Source organism: Oryzias latipes, chromosome 8 (genome assembly GCF_053564925.1).
Source record: "Oryzias latipes strain Hd-rR chromosome 8, Olatipes_Hd-rR_3.1".
In the NCBI taxonomy this organism is placed as follows: Eukaryota; Metazoa; Chordata; class Actinopteri; order Beloniformes; family Adrianichthyidae; genus Oryzias; species Oryzias latipes.
Window position 1 is genome coordinate 24,918,332 of NC_136244.1, and position 27,978 is coordinate 24,946,309.

General features: G+C 44.3%; 1 protein-coding gene across 7 annotated transcripts; it reads left to right on the top strand.

Annotated features, from left to right (window-relative positions):
• Positions 1-268: 268 nt before the first annotated feature.
• ppfia3 (PTPRF interacting protein alpha 3) lies at positions 269-27,971 on the top strand. Of its 7 annotated transcripts, none has more exons than XR_013657828.1 (32): positions 269-407; positions 1,283-1,901; positions 6,694-6,795; positions 6,874-7,113; positions 7,190-7,249; positions 9,712-9,840; positions 9,940-10,032; positions 10,841-10,893; positions 10,983-11,076; positions 11,262-11,396; positions 12,071-12,154; positions 12,425-12,556; positions 13,031-13,093; positions 13,182-13,261; positions 13,408-13,576; positions 14,388-14,581; positions 16,143-16,380; positions 16,853-16,998; positions 17,088-17,242; positions 17,326-17,425; positions 17,501-17,582; positions 17,665-17,865; positions 18,650-18,715; positions 19,167-19,193; positions 19,353-19,528; positions 19,650-19,747; positions 20,088-20,431; positions 23,276-23,451; positions 24,595-24,663; positions 24,767-24,932; positions 25,276-25,337; positions 25,547-27,971. XR_013657828.1 is itself a non-coding variant. In XM_023957330.2 (31 exons), the coding sequence occupies exons 2-30, from the start codon at positions 1,560-1,562 to the stop codon at positions 25,326-25,328; spliced, it is 3,723 nt and encodes a 1,240-aa protein (XP_023813098.1). In that variant the 5' UTR covers positions 269-407; positions 1,283-1,559; the 3' UTR covers positions 25,329-25,337; positions 25,547-27,971. The 7 variants fall into 7 exon arrangements, 2 of the variants coding, with proteins under 2 accessions (XP_023813098.1, XP_023813100.1); XR_013657829.1 differs by having other exon boundaries at positions 24,770-24,932; XR_013657830.1 differs by lacking the exon at positions 20,088-20,431 and having other exon boundaries at positions 18,889-19,193; positions 25,547-27,339.
• The last annotated feature ends 7 nt before the right edge of the window (positions 27,972-27,978 follow it).

Sequence of the window (27,978 nt, forward strand, 5' to 3'; positions counted from 1 at the left end):
GTAGGCGTTTCTAAATTTAATTGCAAAAGTTCTGACTGTTCATTTTTTATTATTTCCATAGAAAACCCTCATGTTTATTGAAAACGTTTTTAAACATGTTTTATTATTATTATTATTATTATTATTACACACAAACATGTACAGAGAAATTTTGAGATGATTTTTGCTGGTTCAGTTTTTATTAATTTGAAAGTTCTAACCGGATGTCGTTTCTACTTCCTGCGCGGGGCTTGACGCAGCGGCTCATCTGTGCCTTCTCTCCCACAGCAGAGGGAGGGAGGGGGTGAGGCGGGCTGGTAACCGGGCTGAACGTGAATAACCTGCAGCCTCCGTCTCTCGGATGCTCTGATGGAGTAAACCGGGCAAAGATGCGCTTTTTGGGGCCTGTTCTGTTGAACATGGAATGGGTGAGTCAGACTGTTAGCTTAAACGCGGCTAGAAATCCGCGCGCGGTGCGGCACGCGCAGATCATGGAGCCGTGCGTTAGACAGTCCAGCTGTTTTTATGGGTGGGGGTGAGGGGCACGCGGGAGGGGGGGGGGTCCAACGGGGTGTTGATCGGAAATAGACGCCTCGTTTGTCGGAATGAAGCCAAAAGCGGCGCACCGTTTGCGTCGTTTCAGCCCATCACATCTGACGGATGTGTGCGTCTTCTGACGGCGGGATGTTAATTAGACCCGCATCATTTACAGGATGATTGGCACCTCCCACCGTGATGTGATAGCTGTCCTCAAACAGGCTCCTTCTCTCCCCGTTTTTCCACATTTTTGTGTTTTGTTCCAGGACAGCGTTTGATTTTTTTTCCGTCGAGACTCTCTGGAGATAACGAGACACCAGACTATTTGGACAGATGGGTTTCTGGGGCGGGGGGGGGGGGGTTAAAAAAGCGTCTCTTCTCCTGGTACATCCAGTCATCACTATTCACGATGACACCCGTTCCCCTCTCAACATTCTCCCAATACAGATCCGCATCACTTTCAGGCCTGACACTTCTGTAGTATAGCTGCCTCTGTCTGTTTATCTCCTCCTTGCCATCATGAGCCTGGACTCAGACACACAAAGCAGTGACACACACGGAGGGGTGTACAGTATCACCGTGAGGGGCGGTGGGGGAGACGGTCCTGATGCTGCCATGTCTCTGAGGTTGACAGGAAGTGCATCCTCTTTGAGGAGAAGCAGGAGCAGGAAAGCGTGGCCTAAATCCTCTCCTTCCTCCTTCTGATACCCCCGAGTTGTGAACAAAATCACTGATGGGAAATGTCTGTATCTTCTCTCTGCTCCAGGTTTCCATGGCAACTCAGTGAAGCTTGGATCTGGGGTTCAGAGGTCGCCAACTAAAACTACGCTTCCCCCTTTACCCCCGTACCCACGTTTACCGCCCCGTGTCCCTGGAATCTGCCATCTAAGACCCTCCCCTTTGGTTTCTCCTCGCACATCACCTCACGGAGACGCACTCCCGAACAGCAACAGCGGCCGCTCAGCTTTTGATGTCGAGCAATCAGCTCCTCGCCACGCCCTCCTAGTCATCTCCGGTAACAACTCTCACGCCCAGGCCTCAAGATGATGTGCGAGGTGATGCCCACCATCTCGGAGGACGGGCGCGGTGGTGGAGGGGGTGGCTCGTCGTCTCCGGCGGGCGTCGGAGGGATGGGCGGCGGGATCGGGGGCGTCGGGGGCTACAGCGGTCGAGACCCTCGGGGCGGCGGCAGCGGAGGAAGCGACGAAGGAGGAAGCACGGGGAACCTGGAATCGCTGATGGTGAACATGCTGACGGAGCGAGAGCGGCTGCTGGAGAGCTTGAGGGAGACGCAGGACAGCCTGGGGACGGCGCACCTCCGCCTGCGGGAGCTGGGCCACGAAAAAGAGTCTCTGCAGAGGCAGCTGTCCATCGCTCTGCCGCAGGTACGCACAGCTCGGTCATTTGAAGAACCAAAAATGAATGCCGGCAGGACCGTTCAAGGAACATGGGGAAAAACTTTGCAGAAACTAAGACAGCTAAAACAGGAAAGAAAAATAGCAGATCGGGAATTTTGAACTAAGTCTGCTTCAATAAACTTCAGGCTCAAACATCAGTTCAGCCCAACTTGATCTGTTCTGGGTTTTGTAGATCTGCTGAAGCTGTCTGCACCAAATTTCTGAATTCTTTAGTTTGATTTATTAACGGTGGATTGAGACACAAACTAAATTACAAGAACATTTAATTAAATTTCTTATATTTGGATGTAAGTTTGTTTTGTTGAGGAAAAGTCTATTTTTTGGATAATGACATTGGGAGAATGACATTTTTTTATTTAGTGTGGAGCTCTAGTCTAGATTAAAACATTCAATATGCAATAAAATAAACATTTGTAGTTGATGTTTTGGATTTTAGGCTTCAGCTTTATCATCTTATAGCATATTGATTTAAAAAAATATATTTTTCTTTTAACCTGGAGGAACAAACTACTTTTAACTGCTCCATAAAACTTCTTTTTCCAGTAGAAGCAAAAAATGTTTTTCTAATATTTGACAGGAAACCGTAGTAAATATTGTTAGGAAGGAATCAGTCACTTTACCTTGTTGTGCTGCTTCCAGAGTCCTTCGATTTTGGAAAATATAAATGTTTTGGGAAACATAATAGAATCTCATGACACTGTCAGTTGCTCCCTTCATTTTAAGACAACCCGTGAATCTTAGCATGAATGAAGAAAAGGCAGAAAAAGTTCATTCTCCAACATCTGGATCCACCTTTTGCCTCATCATCGTCCATGGAAAAAGATATTCCCACATTCTTTCAGGAGACTGACTATAATAATAGAAAGGCTTTAACTTATAGTCAGGTTTATGAGCTGATTTAGGTTATTTAAGCGGTAAGAAAACCCTGGCTCCTTAATAAAATCCAATTCATGACTAAATCATAACAGTTGCATGATTTAAAAAAAAAGTTAAAGTCCCACCCCGATCATCTTTAGATTTGTGTGTAAAAGCGTTCCCAGTGGTCATCTGCTTTTAAAATAAATGTAAAAAAACCTTTCCTTTTTCTAAGACATAGTCTCTCCCGCTAGCTTACAGCCCCCTCACACCCTCATTATAACATTGCAACAAAAAAAGTGAGAAATATTGGAGCTATCCAGCCGTACAGTTTAGATCCAGATTCCCTCTCAGACGAGGAAAACAAAGATAAACACGGATCTATTTGTCTGCAGGCGGATGCATCAGAATGGAGCGGAGCAGGGAGCTTGTGGCCCCGCCCAGCGGACTTTCTGCGTCACAGATCTTTTTTTTCAATCGAATTTTTTTCATCCGCTCCTGATTCACACCGATTTGACTGAAGTAATGCTCAGAAATCCTTTACATCCTTTATATATTTCCTCCGTTGTGAGGAAAATGCCACAAGAACATGTTAAAAACACCAAAAGCCCCCTTTTCATCAGAGTGGGTCTTAAATGAAACGCGTATAAATACATAAATGCTTTAATTTGCCTCTTAAAGAATAAGAAACAATTTTAGCAGCTGTTTTTTTTTTTTTTACCCTTGACAAGCCTAAAACATATTGTTCCTCATTTCAGAGCTGCTTTAAAACGAAACCTGCATTTCCCCCAAAGCCTTAAAGCTAATATTATCCCACACTCTGATTGGTGCCTGGGAGCTGATTGGGTTTTAATCACGATTAACAAAGAAAGAATTCTTTATTTTAGGCAGGAGAAAACTCGGACGCCTCCGGCCGGGATGATGCCCCCCCCCCCCCCCTCGTTTTTACCCTATTTTCTCTGCTGCGATGCCTGAAATATCAAAACGAAACATCCCGAGCTGCACGCTCTCAGAGAGAGTGACCGGACATTAAAGGGCCATATTACCTCAGCAGGAGGAGATCAATACAACGCGCGCACACACACACACACTCATGCAGGAACACATGGTGTGTTGTAATACAAAGATGAGTTCAGTGAGTTTGTCTGTGAGTGCCAAGAGAGGGAGCCATGAGGAGTACGACAGCATGGAGAAAGGAGAGGGGGGAAAAAATTAAAAAAAAAGCCCTGATATGAAACACGCAGAAAGCCACCAATCAAATTAATTTGCATATTTCTGCATGTTAATCCGGTGGCTCCTGAAGTCTGTTTTCCACGTGTTTGTCAGGACAGATGGAAAAGCTGGACTTTGATGGAGAATAGCACAAGCGAAGCTGAAGGGATTGGAGTAGGAGCAGAAGAGAGAGGGAAGTGTCTGGTTTCTGTGGTCGCTCTCACACCATCTTTTACATGAATAAATCCCAGAATCATGATATCCTTTGGGCCAAGAACACGCCATCTGTACACTGCAATTTCCTTCCTTTTCAAACAGGCTTCCTCACTCCACTTCTCTCCTGCATTTCAGCCCAGTGAGCACATCAGCTGGGAGGCCTGACACAGACTGTACATGCTGTACTTTTTCACTGCATTTTGGCAGGAAGCGGGTGTGAGGCGAGGCGCCTTGTTTGCTGCTGCGTGGGGTAAACCGATCGTTGTTAGCACGCGGCGGCGGCGCCGCCCTTTAAGGCCCCGTTTGCATATGTGCTTCCTCAAAACACGCATGGCTTGGTCAGGGATGCGCTCTGTGTCATGCGTGTATCACGCCGCGATCACACGCCAGCCTGGCCGCTGCACGCCATGCGATGATGGAAGGAGTCTCAGGAGAGCGGCTGAAGGTTCAGCTCCAGTGAGCTGCCACTCACGCCCATGGGGTTTTTTTCTCCTCACAAGCGCGATGGATTCAAACACTCGTGTTACCGATGTCACAATTACACATAATTGGAGTAAATGACTCAAAACCAAAACAGAGGAGCTGGACAGCTGTCAGTTGGAAATGGCAGACAGAACACGGCGCTGCTCTGATTTCCATTAGTCTCATGCTTGTTTAACCTCCAGGTTTTAATTAGGGGCAGCAGACAGAAATGCTTGCCGCATCAGTTCCAGGTGCAACACGTGCGGCGAACGCGGCTGGAAGATCGTATAGCGAGGCCCGGTTGGAGCCTGCAGGAGTCTGAACTGCATGGAACAGATTAAAGCCAAAGTGCTGGCAGCCTGCTCTCCATTGACCTCATTCAAACATGTTTAATGCCCCCGAATTCAGTCAGACTCCGTGTGCATGCGGGCTGGCTAATGAAATCAAGATTTGCCAAATTGTGTCGCTTATTTAACGACTCTGCAGTAAAACTGTTGACAGGTCAAGAAAGGTGCAAGTTAAACTCCCTAACTGGTTTGGCGGTGCAGCCAGAGCAGCTTGGACGGGTTTGAGTGCCGGCTGCAGACCTCTAGGGGTTTCTTGTTGTTCCTGGCAGCAGGAGGCTGGTGGCAGATCCTCTGTGCGCTGGGGGAGGCAGGGTGGGGGCTCTGTGAATCAGACTGAGTCATCCCTCAGATTCTCAGGGATGTGGAGAGTCTACTCCCAGGGCTGTCGATGGTGACACCACGTTTTGCAGTTTTTCTGGAAACGTCGCTCTCCTGCTGACTTGAAATCAGTAAATGGAGCAACTAAACCAAAAGTGCGCTGGTGTTTTTTTTAGGAGAAATGCTTGTTAAATAGCCAACAAAAGCTCAATTAGATGAGGTAGATAAAAAAAAAAACATTGACCTTTGCTTTTTTTACACTTTGGTTTCAACATGTTGATGTTTAGATTCTTTTAAAGCTTTTCCCTTTCACAATAATCACCCAGGAAGACGCACTCCAATCATCTTTTGATCCATTTTCAAATCGTTCCCATCAATTTCCACACACAAAAAAAAAACGTGTCGTTTTCTAGGACATAGTTTCTGCAGAGCAGCAGGAGTTCCATTAGAAATTCACCTCTTAATTGTGGTGGGACCACTGGCATAGATCAGTCCCCCCTTCCCTTCTTCATTACTGAGAGCTCTCTGTTTACACTCTCTACAGCTAGCTTACAGCCCCTCACACCCCCAACCTACCATTACCGGTGCAACTAAAATGGCGAGCAATATTAGAACCATCCAGCCGTACAGTTTAGATCCAGATTCCAGCTCAGACGAGGAAAACAAAGATAAACATGGATCTATTTGTTTGACAGTGGATGCATCAGAATGGAGCAGAGCAGGGAGCTTGTGGCCCCACCCAGAGGATTTTCTACATCACAAAGATGCTCCTCTGTCAAGCGGCATTTTTTCGTTTCCAGATTCCCAAAGATTTGAACAAAAAATACTCAAAAATGTCATTTGAAGCTTAATTTCTTTAAATATGTCCTCCATCTTCAGAAAATTCCTAAAAGAACGTGTTTTAAAAAGACCATTTTCATCAGAGTGGGTCTTTAAGCTGAATACGGGTATCGAGTCATAAGGCCCACATTTTACCAGTGTAGCAAAGAATAATTTGATTTCTAACTGGGGGAGTTCTTCTGTCATAAAAACTGGATTCATTCAGTTAATTGTTGTGTTTCTGTTCCGTTTACGCTCTTCTATGAAAGCATTCTCTCACCTGATTTTTCAAATGAATTTATGTAAAGGTAGATTTAAATAATTGATGTCAGGTTTTGCATTAGAGGAGATGGAAATGACTTCTTTTTCCAGCAGGGAAGGCTCCCAACAACCTCTTCTTTTCTTGTGTAAAGCCCAGACCTGAAACTTTGTTCAGTGTGGAAAATGTGGGAATAAAGGAAATGAAACAGCTGATGACTGTGAGAGATCTAGAAGCACAATAAGAGCCTCCTCCTCTTGCGACCCTGCAGGAGTTTGCAGTGCTGACCAAAGAGCTGAACCTCTGCCGGGAGCAGCTGCTGGAGCGCGAGGAGGAGATCGCAGAGCTGAAGGCTGAGCGCAACAACACACGAGTCAGTACCCCGCTCTCCTGCTAGCTTTGTGCGAACAGTCCGCTGGCACACAATGACCTGAAACGAACATGCCTCCAGCTGCTCCTGGAACATCTGGAATGCCTGGTGTCCCGTCATGAGCGGAGCCTCAGGATGACCGTGGTGAAGAGGCAGGCCCAGTCTCCCGCTGGGGTTTCCAGCGAGGTGGAGGTCCTGAAAGCTCTGAAGTCCTTGTTTGAGCACCACAAAGCTCTGGACGAGAAGGTGCGGGAAAGGCTACGAGTGGCCCTGGAGCGCGTGTCGGCCTTAGAAGAAGAGCTGCACACTTCCTCACAAGAGGTAAGTTCCTCCTGAACAAGAGGGTCCGACAGAACCGCAGCTGAAATCTACAATGATCTTTTTCTTTTATCTTTAGGTTGTAACTTTAAAAGAACAAGTCAAACGTCGGCAGCAAGGGCTGGAACCCGGCAAAGAGGTAACAGCCTGTGTTGATGTAAAACTGAAGCTTCCAAACCGTCTCCCGTGACACTTTAGTACAGAAATCCTAACAACCGATATGTCTTCTTGGATTTAGTCGTGAAAACACAAACTGTGGTGTGTGGTGAAAAAACATCCTAGTTTGGATGTCAAACTAAAGAAAAATGGCACCAAAGGACACATTTATATGGTCGGTATGAGGAGAGAAGCGTTCTCTGTGCTGCTTTTGATGAGGAAAAAACACACAAGAGATAAAAATTAGCTTGAAACCTGGCTTACGTGTTTGGTGTGAGTGTGATTTCATTCCAAATGGCTGCGTGACTCTTCGGTCTGCAGCCGGAGAGCTGATCGAGGGCCCCTGATTGCCAGGAGCGGCTGCAGTTAGTGCAAGCCTGCTCTGTAGTTCTTGGATCAGTCCTGCCGCTGTGGTGCTTCCAGCCATCACTGGCATTCAGCGAGGAGGAAGTCATGATACGCCATCTTCTGTTTTCACTTTGAAACCTCACTCAGCAGCTTTGGGAAATTGTTCTTTTACGTTTAATTGACAGTCTTTTCTCCCAGTAGCTCATTATTACCTATAACTGTCTTTCTGTTGTGTGTGTTTGAAGTTAAGTGTGTGAGAACTCTGTTTGGTGAAATCTGCTGACATATTCAATTGTATTTTTGCATTGTCCTACTATGCTTTGAGTACCTCTCGATTACATTGTCACGTCTGTCAGTACGTGTGGATAAGGATGCAGGTGGCTCGCTTGAAAAATGAAGGTCGTAGAGCGCTCAGTGAACCTGTAGAGCAAAAATGTTCATGCCTTTTTTCTACGGCCGTGCTGCAGGTGACAGGCTGTAGCGAACGCGTGAGCACGTAAGGGGGAGTAGGCGAGACACAGGCATGTCTTATGGATTTTTCCTATTTTTCCCTTCTGAAATTAGTGCTGTTCAGGGGAAAGGTGCCTGCTCTTTGGACACCCATTGCGGGAAGCCTGGCTGTTAGTAGTTTGAGTGTAGTTTGTGTGGATATCCTACGGGTACCTGCGGGTCCGTAAAGAACCAGGACTCACACCTGACTAACAACTAGTATGGCGTAAGAACACAGTATGACAGCATCACCCGTACGCCATAAGTGCAACCTACTTTAGCCTTACGAATACTTCACGATAATAGACACCGAACAATGGTACGTTCCGTTTTCATGACATCCTTTAAGGTGGGCGTACGAGTTTCAAGGGAACTGCAAGACACACACCTGCGCTCCCTTTAAGATGCAGGCGCTCCTCTCGACGACCCTCTACAGCCCGGACAACCCAAAAACCCACCGCACCCATACAGGTCATGTGACTATGACTTTAGCGAGTCATGTGGTTCCACTCATCCCAAGCATGTTGGCGTTCTGTCAATCTTGCATTTTAGAAATACTAAACAGCTTATTGTCTTACCAATGATCTATGTTCAATGGAGTTTTACAGAATCAAAAAAGTGACACCCAGCCTGTGCCATGTGTGATTTAATTCATAATAATGCAGACATGCTTCATTTAAAATTCACTTCTCATGTAATGTGAATGTGCTAAATGCAGCTGGAAAGCAGCAAAAATGGCTAAGAATAAGAACAAAAGATTCCTCCAGGTGCATTTTTTCCTTACTGCCTTACAGAAACATGTTCAAGATTAGCTTCCACGGCCAATAAAGTGCGTCATCAGGCCACGTCGCAGTTTCAATGAGTCTCTAAAAAAAGCTTCAAGTGAGCTCCTCTTCAGGGTTTTTTTCTGCTTTTCTTTGTAAGTTTTGTCTATGAAGCTCTTAGTTTCCTTTCTTCTCTGTATCTTTTCTGTTGTGTGTACTTTTTGTTAGAAATTATTCCACAAAGATCATTGTTGGCGCACATAAGCAACAATTTCTAATATTTTAAACTTCATTTTTTTGTCTCTAAAGTACTACAAGAGGAAAAAGGTTCTACTTGACCTCCAAAAGATTCCCTATAAAACGTGTCATCATAGCAATCTACGGTTGTAGGTTTTATTTCAAATGTGCTGATGCTTTTCCTCTCGGTTTAGCTGATGGCTGATCCCTCTAATTGCTCATATATTTTCCACCTAACTGCATAGAACAGAACATCAAGTCTTCCTGTAGTCAAATTAACATACTGTGGTGCCCACGCTTTTTCATGATAGCCCAGAGCATCACATCAAAACACCAGATCCTTTCTATGTGTCTACACAAAAGTTCAGGGTTTATTTATTTGATGGGATGTGATGACGTGTCCCTGATTGAGTCTCTGTTGACCCTCCATCATTCTTAAATGGAAGTAAAGCCACGTAAACTGAAGAGAGGATGATATCTGTTTCACAGGACGATAGACGCCTGTCAGCTGTGAAAGCAACAGATTAAGTCTTTTGTTCATAAGAAAAGTTATATATGTGGTTATAGACCCTCGACTGTTTTTATTTATGTCAATATTTCTGTCCAGCGGCTTCCCAACGGCCCGTCTTCCATCTTGGACGATGGTGACACGGACCGACAGAGGGAGGGCGAGATCGAGCGGCAGAGGTCAGAGCTGGGGCAGCTGAAGGAGAGGCTGGCCCTCATGTGCCGACAGGTATTTGACTCAGAGACACCCTTTTAGATGTCAGCACCTTCGCTAAAAACCCAACGCGAGGAGTGAATGATCCCTCTCAAACCTTCTCCTCCTGTCAAGGTGGGGGAGATTGAGGAGCAGCTCACATCTGCAAGGAGGGAGCTGGCCCGATCCGAGGAGGCCAACCAGAAACTCCAGCGGGATTTAAAAGAAGTGAGACTCGCTGTGTTGACGACGGACCACAAACCGCCTCTCCGTGTGGCTGTCATTGTGGCATCAGCGTGTCTGAGCGTACACAATCGTTTTTTACAGTTTTCTATGGTAACCAATCGTTAGCAGTGGTAGCTGCTACTGTATGCTAAAGAACCTTTACGCTGTCGCCATGGTGACAGTCATCAGTCGAGCAGCAGGCGTTTCTCGCATGGATGGGGGCCTGTTGATCAGTGAGTGTGCTGGCAGCTGCCTAGAAGGTGCGTGGAGCGTTTTGGGACGAAAGGCGGTCAAGCCGGTTTGCTGAGAAAAACCTCTTCCACCCCCTCTGTGCGTCTTTGCCACGCCTGACAGCTACCCCTCACTACTTCTCCTTCAACCCCCCCCCCCCCTCCAACCGCATAAGAGGGCGCTTCTGAAATCTGTCAACACCAACTGTTAACCAGTCATTATCGTTCTTCAGGTAATAGCAGCTGAAGCCAAGTTTCAACACCACCTTCTTGTAAACATTTGACCTTTCATCCATTCATTCATCCGACTTCTAAACCCTTTTAGTCCCTTTTGGGGTCACGGGGCTGCTGGAGCCTATCCCGGCCACTCGTGGGCGAAGCCAGGGGACACCCAGGACAGGTCATCAGTCTGTCGCAGGACCACAAATCACACACTCATGCACACTCACATTTACACTCACAGTAACCTACGAAACATGGTTTTGGACGGTGGGACATTTGACCTGTCATGGTTTATCTGACCTTTGCTTTCGGCTCTTGCTCCGTCTTTGTGCACCAACGTTTTTCTGTCTGCTTCCTAGGCGCTTTGTCAGAGGGAGGACATGGAGGAGAGAATCACCACATTAGAGCGCAGGTTTGCTTTCTCCCCTGAACTCTGAAAGATCTTCAAACCGCTCTCCTCTCACTGCTGTCGCCTGTCTGCTGCGCCGCTCTGGTTTCCAGGTACCTGAGTGCCCAGAGGGAGGCAACGTCTCTCCACGACATCAAAGATAAGCTGGAAAACGAGCTGGCCAGCAAGGAGTCTCTTCACAGACAAGTAAGAAAAACAGCCTCTTCATCCCTCTTTGTGTGTTTTGTGAATCTGATTGACAGTTTGGCTCCGTTTCACCTTGGCATACAAAGCTCGCCTTCGGTGCGTTTGTTTTTCTCCTTCTGCGGCTTTAATCGGGTCTTTTGCCCCCAGGTTTTACCTCCTCTCCCTGTCCTCTTGTCCTCCTGCAGAGCGAAGAGAAGAACCGGCAGCTTCAGGAGCGACTGGATGACGCCAAGCAGAAGCTGCAGCAAACCCTGCAGAGAGCCGAGACGCTGCCTGAGATCGAAGCGCAGCTCGCTCAGAGAGTGGCGGCTCTCAACAAGGTGTGTCTGCAGTTATCCCTCTGCTGGTGATGCATTTAGGAGCTGGAAAAATCTCAAGGAGCTTTTTGCCGTCACTCACTGTTGATATAATAAATCAACATGGAAATGCGTTTGCACAATGCGTGACCTCCTGTGGAGACGACATGCATACATGGCCTCAGGCATCCAGGCAGGGTTGAGCGTGCACATTAAATTGTGTGTAAAGTTGCGGTTGCACGCATGACCGATACACAACACAAGACGGAAGGTGACAGTTAGATGGCAAATATTTTATCCAGCCTCTGCCAGAAACTCTTATCCAGTCGATTCACATAGAAGGGGAAGTATCCGAGCAGGCCGGGAGCTGCACAGATTCCTCACTTAATTGTTTACTATTCCTGTAAGCACAAGTTTCTGTCATGCCAAAAATGTGCATCTCATTCATTCTCCTCCCAACCTCCTCCAAGAATTGGCCACAGTTTCGTCTTACATGTTGAGGCAGGATAACCTTTACGGCGGGTTCTTAGCTCTGCCTGAGAAGAGGCGAGCAAACAAAGCTGCTTGTAACATTGTGATCTGCACAGGCATGTAGCTAATTGGTAGACTCTGAGAACAAGATTTTTCCATTGTGTCCATTTGTGTTAGTGTCGCAACACGGCTCCCGCTTTAACCCCGCTTCCTCTCCGATCATTCAGGCAGAGGAGCGTCATGGTAACTTTGAGGAGCGGCTGCGACAGATGGAGGCGCAACTGGAGGAGAAGAACCAGGAGCTACAGAGAGTGAGTCATGCTCTTTTTCTCCTCTCTCTGTTTTCATCCTCCCCCTCTTTCGCGGCGCTCCTTTTGTCAGGACGCACAAAGGAAGACTAATTTTCTAAACCCTCTTCTTGACGGTGCACATTCAGATAGAAATCTCTGCCTCACTCTCCCCTCAGTCAAGTGGGAGGACGTGTTCGGGACTCCTCCCGCACTCTCCTCTTTTTGTTGTTTTTTTTTCTTACAATTTTTTTAATCTTCCTCTTTTCACTCGTCTCGCTGTGTCACTCGCAGGCGAGACAGAGGGAGAGGATGAACGATGAACACAACAAGCGTCTTTCCGACACCGTGGACAAACTGCTGTCTGAGTCCAACGAGCGGCTGCAGCTTCATCTGAAGGAGAGGATGGCTGCTCTGGAGGAGAAGGTGACCTGTTCACACCTGATCAGGAGTTTCTGACGCCCGACACCTTCTTTTCTTAGTCTGAGACGGAAAAACTTCAGTGAATATAAAAACAAAACCCCATTTCTTGAAAACCATTTCTTTTTCAATTGCCCTCAATTAGTTTTGTCTTATTTAATAAATACTTTTCCAGTCATACATTTTTGTTTTAACATGTGACCACTGCAACAAAAGCGCTGCAAATAAAGTCACGCTAGTCATTTAAACAAGTGAAAACATAAATAATAAGCCATTTTGATGAGTCACAGTAACTGAAACGCTGTAGGTTACACGTTTATCTTTAAATCTCTTTTAGAAGAATTTTTCAGCTAAATTCAATGATAAACTTAGATTTTATGAAATTAGCAGGTTGCTCTGTTATTTCTAACAGTTTGCTGTTAATTCCAGAGTTAGACACAGTTGCACGCCCTTTGCCATAACCTTGTTCTTTTTGCTCAGAACGCCCTCTCTGAGGAGCTGTCCAACATGAAGAAGCTCCAGGATGATGTGTTGGCAAACAAGGTGACTTCACTTCCAGGATTTTTCTAACCCGAGGAGACTTTCAGCATCCTCCCCTTTTCCTCGTCAACTGTTTCGTGTTTGATTTTAGGACCAGCTCATAGCGGAGCTGGAGCGTCTCCAGCTGGAGTTGGATCAGCTGAGAGCGAGGCCTGGGGGCTCTTATTCAAGGTGGGTGCCGCTCAGGCATCAGAGCAGCTCTCACCGTTAATGTGGGACTTCTCTATACCTCAGAGTTGGTCTTTTAAACGGCTGCGTCAGGTTAATGTGAATGAAAAAAGCCATCTTTTTCTTTTTTTCTCGTCTTCGCCTTGCAGCCGCTCTCTGCCGGGCAGTGCCCTGGAGTTGAGGTACTCACATGGATGCGGGTCGCTCCCAGCAGGCTCCACCACTCACCTGGACCCCTTTAGTAACACCTCCGCCATGGCTGTGGGGCGGCGGAGAGACCGGGCTCGCTGGAGCTCGGCCCGCGAGGACTCAAGCAAGGTACACCTCCAGAAAAAATCCAGAAAATTCATCTTTGGACATAGATTTACAGAAAGAATAGGCTTTTACTGCTCAGTTAACCCCTTAATGTCTGAACTTATTTCCAGTTTGGAAAAACAAAATGTCAGTAAAGTTTTTGCTTTTAAGTAGATGCTACATTTTAGAGCATATTTGGATCAATAGTTGTCAAACGTTTAAACCTCTGGCAGATATTTTTCAAAAGTTCCTTTTGTAGGATGAGGAAATTTATGACATAAGGAATTAATGTTGTTTCCATCAACTCTTTATTGTCGCTGTGGATTCCGATCAAAATAATTCTCTAATATTATTTAAGGATTCAAGGATCTTTATTGTCATTTCACCACAGGGTGATAAAAAAGCGTGGTCCCAGCTAGCCAATTGCGTTAAAAATAATGTGTTAAATGCAGGAATATTGCTAATAACGAAAAACTAAATATAGATATAAACACATTGAAAAAGTTATGTCTGTCCATATTTGTAATATCTATAATTTCCAAAGTAATTCCAGGAGTTGTGTTAGTTTATCTTCTGCTTTCACACTTTTAGTTTGGAAGTTTGATTTAAAAAAAATAGCAGAATGAGTTTAAAACTCAAGCAAAGGACACATCTTAAATGAACACTTTAGCTCATTGTTCACCCCAAAGACCATCTTGCATTTTTCACTAAAATCTGCATTCTTTTAAACATTTGACTGCAGAGAGCGAAACTCCAATCGTTTTTGGTCCTTCTGTTTTTACACAGATTTGTTTTGCAGACCGTATTTGTTTAGATATTTCCTCTGCGTTTGTAGTATCCAGACTGGGAGAGTGGCGCTCTGTCGGGAACCGGCTATGAGCCAGGCATGGACATAGGCTGCTCTGATGACGACGATGACGCCGAGCGACACTTTGGCTCCGGGCTGCTGTCGCCCAGTGGACAGACGGATGTGCAGACTCTGGCCATCATGCTGCAGGAACAGCTGGAGGCCATCAATAAGGAGATCAAGTAAGAAAGCGCGAGCAGGGAGGGATGGGGTGGCGGGTTCCAGGTAGGTGAGGGCGATTTGAAAAACAAAAAAAAAAAACACCTTCCTTCATGCATCACTTAATACAGCCTGTAAAATGAAAACTGCTTCAGGAAAAACTACAGCTCAGCTGGAAACTCGGTTTGGATCATTTTAATATCTGAAACCCTTGGACTGTTATCTTCAGCGCTGTTTGTCGAAGCGGCTGGTTTACTACTTCATTACATTCAAACAGGAGCTTTTTCCCGAAAGGTCTCAAGATAATTCTGGGAGGGAATATGATTAATGTTGTAAAAGTAACCAAATCTATATGTATTGTTTTGTGGTAAAGTCCCACTCCAATCATCTTTTGGTCTATTCTCAAAGTTTTAATTGGGGTCATGCCCTTTTAAAGACAAAATAAAAAATCATGTGTTACTTTCTGGACATAGTTTTTGCAGAGCGACAGGAGCAACCCCACCCCCCTTTCCCTTCCCCTTCATGTTGCATTTTTGTTCGCTAGTGATTCACAACGTTTTGGATAAAGAAATACTCAGAAATGTAATTTTAAGATTAATTTTCTTTTAATGTATCCTCAATCGTTAGAAAAATGTGTTAAAACACCATAGGAGTGGCTCTCTGAGCTCTCAATTCACGTTTTTTTTTCTCACCTTTCTCATAAAATATTCCTTTTTTAGTGCAACGGTTTCAACATCTCTTTACAAAGAAATGTCAAATCTCCCAATGAAACACTTTGAGAATTTAAAGCTGTTTGTTCTGAGAGGAAATGCAGCATAGCGATATAAAAGTCTCTTATAGTAGGATTTATCCATTTCCAGCTTAAACACTTTGTCTCTTATGGCTGTTGGGTTGTTGAAGAATGAATTTGCTGCTGCTAAAAATATCTACTTCCTTTTTAAGGATTATAGTTCATGTTTTCATAAAAGCTAGGGGGCTTAGCGTGACTTTATGAGGTCTCAATCTTTAACTTTAAAAGTGAATTGTGGTCTGCTTTCTTATTGGCTGTAGACCATCGTTAATCAATCTCCTCGCTGCCATGTTTCCTGTACAGAATGTGATCAGTTTGCCACATCTACATAAATCTTCGATCTTCAGCAGATTTTAGTTTTCATGCCATAAAATTGGACTTCTTTCTCTATAAAGGTTTGAATTTTGAGAATTTAGACAAGAGAGAAAAGTGTTCACATGTTTGTGTCTGTCTGAGAAAAGTGTATAAAGTGTGCACTGAGGAGTTTTAGAGCCTTAAAACAAAGTTAAGTTGACAACTTTGCAGATTTTGTTGTTATTTATTAAATGTAACTCTTGCAATAAACAAGGACCACCGTATGTCGAATTTTGGTAATAAAGAATATATCAGAATTGAGATGAAGCTAAACCCCCCCCCCCCCATGTATTTATGAACAAATCTGACACAGCTACTGTGATGAGGCCCACTAACAAGCTTATTCCTTTAAAGGTAAATGCTGTAATTCAGAAGAAGCATTTTTCTCTTTTACATCATTCAAATGTGTTTTTATTTCCCCCCTTTGTCGCTAAATCTAGGCTGATCCAGGAAGAGAAGGAGAACACAGAGTTACGGGCCGAGGAGATCGAGAGCCGAGTGAGCGTGGCTTTGGACAGTCCGCCCATTCCTCCCTCCTCCCTGGGGAGAGACAGCGCCGGACAGGGTTTCATCCCTTCATCCATCACGTCCTCCACCCTGGCCTCTCCTTCTCCACCCAGCTCGGGAACTTCCACCCCCCGTCTGCCTCACTCCCCGGCCCGTGAGATCGACAGACAGGTACCTCGGTATCAGCCTCCCCGTTTATGCAAACAGCTCCTCCGCACAGTGAGTCAGATAAAAAAAAGAGAAGTTAATCACTCCGGAGGAGACGGAGAGGTTTAGTTGAATCTGAAGTGCATGTTGGGTTGCTCAACATCAACTCTGTTTAGGGGTTGGAATGAACATTAGATCACAAAGCAATAGCGCTAGAAAAAAAATGGTTCTAAATATGACGGTGTGGAAGTGAGTTCCTGAAATCCTGAAGAAAAACTATAAAACCAATGAAATCATGTCAAATTTTGGGTTATGGTCAGGAAAACAACGGCACACCGCAATATAATATCGTAATTTAGCATCAAGACACAATCACAGAAACACAAAAATAAATGTTTTAGTACAACTGTTGTTTTTTCACCTTTTGTACGAAAAACATGCACGCATAATGCAAATGGACCTCATAAAGATCCAATGTTTTTATTTATCATTTTAGAACAGCAAAGATGACGACCGCGCCCTTGCTCTCATTGACTCCACGCCTCCTTCGACTCCTATCCTGTCCAGTCGTGGTCTGCGGCTGGACCGGATGGCGCTCACCCATCCAGGAGCCATGCTCGATGACCCCCGCGAGTTTCGCAGGTAAGCCAGGCGCACATCAAACCCTCCCTACGTGGAGCATTTCCCTTTTTGTTTTTTCATATTGCTGGATCTCATTTTGTTTTGTTCAGCCTTTCTGCAGATGGCAGCAGCTCCAACAGCAGCCAAGATTCTCTGCACAAGTCCAGCAAGAAGAAAAGCATCAAGTCTTCCATTCGTGGGTTTTTTGGAAAGAAGGAGAAAGGACGGATGGGCCAACCCGGGCGTGAAGGATCTGTTTCTGCAGGTAAAGAGTTGGAAGATAAGGCAGGACGTGTCTGCATTAGATTTTAAACAAGCAGGCTGTGACATTTAACTTTTATCTCTCAGCCTCCACACCCTGTGAAGACACGTCGTCAGGAGATGCCATGGGGATAAACAAGACAGGCACTCTTGGTCCGGCAGACAAAGACCGCCGCAGCAAAAAGAAGTTTGTGAACTTTAGCTTTTTGATTTCTTCTCTTAAATTTTCTAAAATCATCACCAACTGTGTCTTTGTTCTCAGGCATGAACTGCTGGAAGAAGCTTGTCGTCAAGGGCTTCCCTTTGCGTCTTGGGATGGGCCTACTGTTGTGTCCTGGTTAGAAGTACGTCATGCTAAATAACTAACCCAGATTTTTTTTTTTTCATTTGTTTCCTCTGGTGATTTTGTTGTATTTCTCCCCTCAGTTGTGGGTTGGAATGCCCGCCTGGTACGTCGCCGCCTGTCACGCCAACGTGAAAAGCGGCGCAATCATGGCCAACCTGTCGGACACAGAGATCCAGCGGGAGATCGGCATAAGTAACCCGCTGCACCGCCTCAAGCTGCGGCTGGCCATCCAGGAGATGGTGTCCCTCACCAGCCCGTCGGCGCCGGCTAGCACACGCTCTGTGAGACCCTGAAGATAAAAAAAACAACACTTTATTCTTTATTTTTAAGAACATTTTTATGGTGCATCAAAACATAATAATTACATTAATTTCCCTACATCTTCAGCACATTTGGGACCTTTTTCTGACGCTAGTTTAGGGCAGATTCTTGTACATTAGAGATAAAGGACTTCAAAAACAAATAAAAAATGATCATCTGCAGATAAATGTCCAGATTCAACAAAGACTCGCTGTTGTGATGTCGCAACAGAATGTCAAGAAAATAAAAATTAAATAGCCTGGAGACATCAAAACTAACAATAGAAGACACTGATTCTGTTTTTCAAAACTTTATTTACCTTTTATTTGTCAAAAACGATCTAAAAGTTGAATAAAATTGGTCTTTGTCTCCATGTGAGGAGCTGTTGAAAGAGGGTGTACTTACTTTTCTGTATGACGTCTAGCACAGTAGAGGCAGGGATTATAGCCAGTCTGCTAAAAGTAGCTCTTCAAAGAGAAAATAAAGACGTGCCACTCTGATCTAGACTTCCGAAAAAACAGCTGCAGGTTTCCTGGAAAGACAAAGACAGAAAAAGTCGAAAACGATTTCCCGTTAGTTTGGATCATTGCGTTTTGTCTCGTCTTTTGCCGAATCTGTTTGCAGAAAGCTTTAAATTGGGTTTGAATTCAAATCCAGAAACGCAACTTTTATTGCTCCTGGTGGGGAAAACATGTGCTCGAGGTATCAATGTGATCTTTCACCTTACATTCCACACGTGAACTCTTTGCTCTCTCCTTGTTGCAGTCCACCAGTAACGTGTGGATGACCCATGCAGAGATGGAGTCTCTGAACGCCGCCACCAAACCCCCGGTTAGTGCTTCACTGCTGTCCTGTCTGACAAATTCCCCACATCTAGTTTCAAATATTTATGTGTGTTTGAAGAATGTTGCTTGTCTTGTCTGTTCCAAATCATGTTGATGAGTCTCTCCCCTTCCTCCTCTTCTCTCTGTATTTTCTTATTTCTCGTGTCTCTCTGGGCTCAGGTCATAGTGTTGAGCATCTTCGTCTCTCCCCGTGTTTGCTGTTTCAGTGTGAACTGCTTCCGACTAATTACCCGTTCACTAACACGCTGTTCCTCACTTTTGTCCTCCTTTCCTGCTGCTGCTGTTACTTCTCCCTCATTTGCTTCTCCTCGATCATCTTTCCATCCGTCCACCCCGCTTCCCTCTCCCTCACCACCTCCACCTCACCCTCTCCGGCTCCGTTTCGCTCTCTCTGCCTCCTCCTCCTCCTCCTCCTCTTCTCTCTGTCTCTTTTCCAGGAGCTGAAAGAATTCAGCTGGGATCAGGTAAGGATCAGCTGCAGCTTTAAAAGAGTCAGAAAGTGCTGAGTGTTTTTCACTTCTTCGTCTGTAGTGAGACTGCTTGTAAGTGAGTCATGAGTGCTTTGAGATCCGAGCCAAGCCAAGCATGAATCAGCAACAATCATCTGGGCTTGTCCCTTTCAGATACTGGCCTATGGTGATATGAATCACGAGTGGGTGGGCAACGAATGGCTGCCCAGTCTGGGCCTGCCGCAATATCGCAGCTATTTCATGGAGTCCCTGGTGGATGCCCGAATGCTCGACCACCTGACCAAGAAAGAGCTTAGAGGACAGCTGAAGATGGTGGACAGTTTCCACAGGTACGACTCTGCTCCAGGACTTCTGTCGGCTGCCGTTTTCTAAACCTGAAAGACAGAAGTCTTGTTGTGATTGAAAACACAGCTTCTGTGAAACTGTTTGACCCTCTTGACCCCTTTGCAGGGTCAGCATGCACTACGGCATCATGTGCCTAAAGCGCCTAAACTACGATCGCAAGGAGCTGGAGAGGAGGAGAGAAGAGAGTGTCCACCAGAACAAAGGTGAACTTTTCTACTTCTTTGTTTGTTTTTACCTGTTTTTGCTTCAGATGTTTATACATTTGACAGTTTTATTCTTTACAGAAGTTTCTCAAATGTCATATTAATGGCATCCAGCTTGTTTAGTTACTTTAATAAATAAAAAAAATTGTTTCTCAGTCCCAACAACCTTAAATGTGGCACAGAAAAACAAAAATCCAAGTCAGTTTCACAGCCACTTTAGATGAAGATTTCATGCAAGATCAACTTTTTGAGCTTTTAAGTGTATTTTAATGTTTATTCCTCACTATAAACACCCCAAAGCGGCATTTTGATCCATTCCTCTAAAAACCTGCTCACTCAGCACCAGCCCCTCCAAACCCACAAAAAGCAGTGGGTCCTCACATTGTGACATCCCAAAGAGAGGAACAGCCCCTTCCAGGAAGAGTCTGCGCTGCCAGCTCCGCCCCCCAGGCGAACACACACACCCACTTTCTCTGTGGAGCCAGCGGTGATCGGCTAAAACATTTTTCCTTTTATGATGAACAATACTCACATCCATCTTTGCAAAAGTTCAGATGTTGTTTGTTTTGGTGGGAGAAACGCAGACACACTGCAGAGGCCAGCTCCGGGATGATGTCATGAAATGGGCGGCGCCTACAAGGAGAGAAAGGCGGAGCCTCAGAGATCGAGTTTTCTTACTGCTGGGTAGGATAACGAGCTGCGAAAGTGACTCATATTTGATTAAAGAAATGTGCTTATTAGTGTGCCAAAGTTAATATCATATACATGAATATGGTTTACTCTAAAAAGGCTTAAGAATAGCATGATACAGGCCCTTTAATGAATTAAAAGAACAGTGTTGTGTGCTGCAACAGCCCCACCTTAGGTTAAAAAAAACCCCACTGGGTTCAAGTATGTGGCATTTACCGTGATGTAGACAATAACAAGAATTACCCCTCTGTCAATAAAAGAAAAACCCTCAATAATCAATAAAAAAATGACAAAAATCATCTCAGTAGAAGTACAGCGCTCCCTCACTAGCTTGCAGTTCACCTTCTGCGGTCTCGCTGTTTGGCTCATTGGAGTTTAGACTTCTTTCCTCTGGCTTTCTACTGCGCACTGTGTTCTGCATCCTGATTGGTTTTTGATCTTGTCAATCAATTTCCTTAGATGCAGCTTGTCTGAGTTACACAAATCTTCAACCGTGATCCGATCTGGACTTTTCTATGAAGGTCTGAACTTTGACAAGAGTGAAAAGTGTAAAAATGTTCATGTCTGTTTGGGAAAAATTGGATTTTTTCAGCCTTAAAACACCTGTAAGACGACTTTGAGGGGACACTATTGAAGAGACCAAAAAAAAAAAAAGAAACCTGCACCAAAAATAGTGGAACCACTTGAAAAGGTTTAGAGTTTTGTTTTTCCCTTAATTAGCATTCAAAGAAAAGGACAGAGTTTCTCAGCAGATCAGAAACAGTCATAAAAACCATCATGGACGTTTAACCTCCACATGGCTGAAGACAACCTTTACAAGAGAAAAACAAAAGAGCCAGAACCACCGCCATTAAACTCTAAAGTTCATCAGTGTCACATAACATCATAAATCACAGTTCGATCCAAAGATGACTTGATGGGAAATGATGGAGGAGGACACCACCGATGAAAGCGGTTCATAAAACAGTCAGACTGGAATTTGCCACCAGGCATTTTGTCAAACCACAGAGCGTCTTTTGTGTCAACAACAACTCTTTGTTTACAGAAGCAAAAATGAAGCACAACAAGATAAGAGGGCTGTACTTTCTGTGAAACATAGAGGGGGCTGAATCATAGTCTGGGCTGCTTTTCGGGGGGGGGGGGGGGGGGGGGGGGGGTCTGACACACCAAAGAGTCACTCCGATCCTCTTTTGATTCATTTAAAAAGCATTTCCGTGATCTTCTAATTTTGATTATGTAACTTTTAGGCAAAATCAAAGAACCTGTGTCGTTTGCTAGGCCATAGTTTTTTCAGAGCAGCAGGAGTGGGCGGGACAACTCCCCATCATCCCTTTGTTTACACTCTTGCTAGTTTACAGCCCCTCACAAACTCAAAATGAAATTAGCAGTGCAACAAAAATGGCAGCAATATCGGAACTATCCGGACGTACAGTTCTGATCCAGATTGCAGCTCAGGCGAGGAAAACAAAGACATTCAAGGATCTGTTTGTGGATGCATCAGAAAGGGGCGGAGCAGGGAGCTCGGCGCTCGCCGTCGTAGGTTCCACGTCATGTACCATGTTTTCTTCTGCTCCTGATTCACAACGATTTGAATAAAGAAATACTCAGAAGTGTAACTTTAATCTGGATTTTCTTTATATCTGCCCCCCATCATGGGAAAAATGCTACATGAAACGTGAATTTCATCGGAGTGGGTCTTTAAAGCAATGAAGGTTCAATAAAATCGGAGCTAAATGTTTTGCTTGGTGTCAGGAGGTCTGGTCACCAACAAGATAAAAGCCCAACTCTCGAACAGCTACAAAAAAAACCATATCCTCAGATGTGAATTTCTGATGAACTTCTGCTGCTCTGCAGAAACTATGTCCTAGAAAACGACATGTTTTTAGATTTTAGCTTAAAACGGCATAAAAGAACGCTTTGAAAATTGATCAAAAGATGATCAGAGTGGGATTTAAAAGGCAGTTCAAGATAATATAAAATTTAAGGGTACCATCTTTTTTTTCCAACCTGCTTTATTTTTTCTTTAAATGATTCTGCTGGGCAACAATTTGGTCTGATTTTATTTGTTTGACAGGAGAAGCCAAACTGTACAAGATAAAATGTGTTTCTCAGACTGAACCTTGACCTTTCTGGACCTTGTTGGATTGCAATTAGTGGTCATAAAAGTTTTAATTTTTTCTGTCTGTAATCTTCACTTCTAATGGATCTCTACATCTGCTTGGACAGGAAAATGCTCATTAAATCAACTTTTCCAATTTATTTTTCTAAATCTAATTCAATTGGATTTCATTCAGAGTCTGTATAAAATAACCCAGTCCTACATGATTATGTCCTTGTAAAATTAAGCTTTAAAAAATGTTAATAGCTGCAGAAAAAATAGGGGACCCCCCCCCCCCACACACACACACACACTTCTAGAAAATATTTAGACCACCCTTGACATGCGGCTCCTTCCCTCTGTACTTCGCTGACATTATCAACCACAGCTTTTTACTTAGGGAGGATAACAAGTAAATAAATGTCATCACATCATTTCAGGCATTAAACCCTCCCAAATCTCTCCTCCTCCCTCTGAGGGCCTCAGGATACATGTGTTGTGCATTTACCTCCTGCCTGCTCCACAGTCTTATTATACAGATTAGTGGATTCTGGATTGCAGCCTCCAAGTGCTGAGTGTGTAAAGCAGCAGCGTTTGTGCTGATCCCTCAGTTTGTTTAACCCTTTCAAAGGAAAACGGAAGCTGGAGAGACCTTCAGGACCCTCCAGCGTGAAGACAGCTTCTAAAAGCACACAGATGCTTTTTTTCTGCCCTTCTTCACGGCCTCCTCTTCCTCACAGATGTGATGGTCTGGTCCAATGAGCGTGTGATGTGCTGGGTGCAGAGCATCGGGCTGAAGGAGTACGCCGACAACCTCCGGGAGAGCGGCGTGCACGGCGCTCTGCTGGCTTTGGACGACACGTTTGACTACACAGACCTTGCACTGCTGCTGCAGATTCCCAATCAGAACACGCAGGTAACAGACGACCTGTCGGTTCTCACTGAGGAGAACGCGTTCTATTTTAGGAATAGTTTGAGAGCTTAGATGACAAATATTTGACATCTTTTGTTGTTTTTATTTCTATTTATTTAACCTTTTTAGGCACTACACATGAAAGAAAGTACATAAAAAATTTGTTTGGAATTTGAAAAATAACTGATTTTTAAAGCAAATTTCAAATAATGCTTTTTTTCCTGTCATGATGTATGAATTCAAGCAATAAAAAACATTTAGGGTCAAGGAGAGCCTTAATGCTGCTCCTCAAAAGTGTTACCCATCAAAAAAGAAAAAGGAAAGGTTCTCAGACAAGACATAAACCCCATTGACTCCAGATAATCTGCAGGTCCATGAAAAGTGTTTCAGATGTGTCAGACTGCAGCCTTTTTAGCCTGTTTAGGTCTTCAGACATGACAAAGTAGCCTGCTGCACTGTAAAAACACAAAATATCATCAAGTCTTTTTGTCTAGTTTTAAACTTGCTATAAGACAAAAATACCTTAATGGTAACGTTTCAGTTAGATGTAAGGGATTATTTAATGAAAAAACATTGTATTTTAAGTAATATCTCTATTTTTCTAGTCATAATTTACATATTTTTGTCTTAAAACGTCTCATTCTCGTCTTATTTCAATGATTCGGTCAAGAAGAAAGGATAGTTCGACTTTTGTAGCACTTAAAACAGAATATTTTGGTGGATAAAGTATAACTATAAACGTATGTAAATGAAAACTTTCTTTTAACAATACGCTTCTATTTTAGGACATAATATTGGTATTTATCAGAACAAAATAAACAAATTTGAGTGTTTGCAGCTAAATTCAAGATTACATTTTGGCACCAAAAGAGCAGAACATCACAACTTATTTTTTTTAAATCATATCAAGACAAATTCTACTTGTGTTATAAGTAATTCTACTTATAACAAGGTAAACTTTCTTATATTCTATATTTTTTGAATTGTTTGGAGAAGGACACTTTTTTCCAGTGTGGAGTGGAGAAAGGCGATTAAAGTGACTTTTCAAAAGCATCTACCGAGTGCCAGAATAACAGCCGTTCTGAACGTGAGTCATCTGCGGAGTCCAAACTAATCTAGAAGGTCTTCATCACCTCCCTGCTGCAGGCCAGACAGCTCCTGGAGCAAGAGTACAACTCCCTCATCTCCATGGGAACAGAGAGACGACCCGATGAGGTCAGCATGCTCATCTATTTTTAAAAAAAAGAAAGCATTTAGGTTTGCCGGCGTGCCGTGCATGTCCAGGCAGGTTCTGATGCGCAGAAACACTCTTGTTTAGCAGGATGGAGCGAAGACGTTCACACGCTCTCCCTCCTGGAGAAAGATGTTTCGGGAGAAGGACCTCCGCGGCGTGACCTCCGACTCCTCCGAGACCCTGCCTGCTAACTTCCGTGCCTCCGCCATCTCCACTCCATCTGTGACCCTAAGAAAGGTTCAGAGTGAAGGTGAGCGCACCGGCACACAGACATCTCTTTGAAGCCCTGGAGGTGCGTCACAATTGTGCGAAAAGCTGTTCCTTCGCTTTTCACACAAAGAGCATGACAGGAACTGGGCCGCAGGGTTACTAGCAGGCACTTTATAGGAGAATTAAAAACAGGATTCACGAGCACAAAGCAGTTAGATGTTTTCATGCTACTGAACTATTAGGAGTTCCAGTGGAATTTGTTGTTTCCTGTAGCCGAGCAGCAGCAGGCAATAACAAGGCGCAGACTCTGTTATCCCACTTCTTAATGCCTCCAAAAAGGTCAGTGCTGTTATGATAATAACCCTGTGTCTGCTCTCCAACAGCCAGCTCTGGTGCCCGGGGTGAATCCGCCTCAGTGAGGACGTACTCCTGTTGAGGGGCTGAGGTGAGAACCGTCACTTAAACTGCAAAATTGGGCTTCGCTGGTGTGGGGCTTTGCTCTGGAGCTGATGGCTTCCACATGGACCCCAACTTTCTTTTGAACTTTGTTTTATGAATTTGTTTGTGTCAACGGATGAGTTGAAGTCTGGGATGCTGGTCGTTCCCATGGAGGCCACAGGCTGCCACGCCGCTAACGCTGTTTCTCTCCTCAAGGTGCTGACCGGACCTGGAGGAAAAGGACCTTCTCGCTCATCCACGGAGAAAGAAGCAATTAATATAACCGTTTTCACTTCAATTAAACGTACGTCTCTGACCATTTTGCAATAACAGAAGCTTAGGAAGAAATGGGAAAGTGACATGAAGAATGTATTCTCAGACTAGAAGGGTTGAGAGCTGTTTTCTCTCCGTCTTCTCTCTCTTTACGGCCTTCTGCACTGTGGGCTGAATCGGTTAGCTCGCTGCAGGCCGTGCAGGATTCCTGTCAGTCAGGAAGATTTCTCTTGCTAGCATTTTTCCTTTCACTTTCAGGATTGAAAAACAAGAGTGCTGTTGGCGGGAGTGAGCCATTGTGATCTGTTTGTTGGCGTTTATAAAAAAAAAAACCTGGATTCAGACCGTTTAGCTTCAGCCACATCTGAGGGACTCTCTTATAGACTGTATCTGAGAGCTGGACAGTGAAAGTGTGAAAAAGGCTAACATCCAGCTCCAACCAAATGAAGTCAAGTCAGTCTGCATTTTTTCGCAATATGTTGAAACCAGATAAAGGGTGTGTCCAAATTGGAGGGCTGCGTTCTTCCTGGGCTGCTGACCTCAGAGCGCCGCGACAATTGCTGCCCAAATTCAACGACTCCTTCAGATGCGGCCAACAAACACGGCCGCCTTTTTCCCGATTTCAAGGATTGTCTGGTGTATCCTTCTATGCTGAAGATGCATTGTGGCCCAACCCGGAGATTTTCCCACAACAATGACGGACTGCAAAGTGGGAGGCGGAGTTGGAAATAATGACACCTTTTTATAATTACACCTCCAAGATTAAAAGTTGGATCAAATAAGCTCCATGCCTGGTTCACTACTCCTCTCTGTTCGGGACTCACGGTTGCTAGGCGACAGGACATTCGCCGATGTAGCGGCTGGAATTATCCAAAGGCTAAACTCGTCCAAATTCACAGTCGTTAACATCCGACCTACCGGCTCGGCGAAGGACCCGGCCATTGAAGGAAGCAGCTCTCGATTTTGGACACAGCCATCGTCAGAAAGCAGTGATTGGTGCGAGTTGGTCGAAGTCAATGTTTCTACGGCAACCACTTTCACCAAACCAGGAGTGAGCTTGTTGGAAGTCCACACCCCCTACCACCTGAAAGCGGGCTTAACTAAATAATTTTGAACGCTGGGGCCAGGAGGCTCCACCTAATTTTGTTGAGACACCTGATTGGTCAGTTTATAACTTGAACCACAGAAAGAATATAAAGGAATGAAGATTATCAAGAATGACTAAGTGGCAGCTGTTTATTTCTCTATAGAAGTCTATGGAATTTTGGCTGTTTGGAGCAAACGGGCACTTCCTGTTTGCAACCCCAGGGGGGAAGGGGTCACTCAGTCCAGTTCTCATATACAGTCCTTGGACCCTCCCCAGGCTTATCCGTTAGCACCCAAGTGATCTTTTTTTTTAATATGGAGATGAAAGGCTCAGAGGGGTGGGGATGAGGCGTCCCGCAGAGCTGTTAAGTTTGCTAACTAGGTGGCAGGAAACCCTCGAGTCACTTTAAATGTAATCATCTCAAAAAGGTTAACTCTCCTGGCGGGGCCTGGTCTGAAACCCGGAAATGAGAACTTCTATAGTTCTTTATAACTCAGAAGTTTTCCCGAATGGACGACACTTTATGTCTGAAGTTTTTAAGAAATGCTGGTGTGGATGAATCCTTCATAAAAGAGGGTTTGTTTGGGTGAAGGCAGAGCTGATGGAGAGACAAAAACAGCAGTTTACAAGGAGAAAAACAATCCAAAAAGGAAAATGGGACATTTGATTGAACACACAAGCCATAACAGGAATGAAAAGCTTTTCAGAAGATGGAAAGGCGGCAGCAGGAGGAGGAGGAGGAGGAAGAGGAGGAGGCCCAGGAAACAAAACCTTTAGCCTTTGTGTTTACGATGCATGTCAAATAACGACTATGACCTAAAACTTTTCTTTTTTGGTAGTGAAGATGAGGTGTTTTAAAAAAAAACACACCAAAAAAAACAAACAAGAAAAATTATATAACTGTATGATAAACTTACAAGGGGAGGGGAAGCCTGGGGGAATCAATTTGTAAAATGTGTGTATTTTTTTCAGTTGTATTTTTTATTTTTTACAATAACTACTTATTTTCTTCAGGTATGTATTGGATAAATGTATGTACATGTTCTTGACTTCATTTCAACGGTAATCACGAAACATTGAAAATGTTGGATTCCAATAATACGTGTACATTTTGAGAACAAATTGTGCAACGATTTAAACAGATCCATGACTGAAGTGATCGTCAGACGAGTTGAAAATATCATCTGGAGAAAAGAAAAAAAAAAAGATGAATACTTATGGTGATGTACAATGGAAAAAAAAAACAATAATAAAGGGATCCAGGTGGGTCTGCTGATCATCTTTTTTT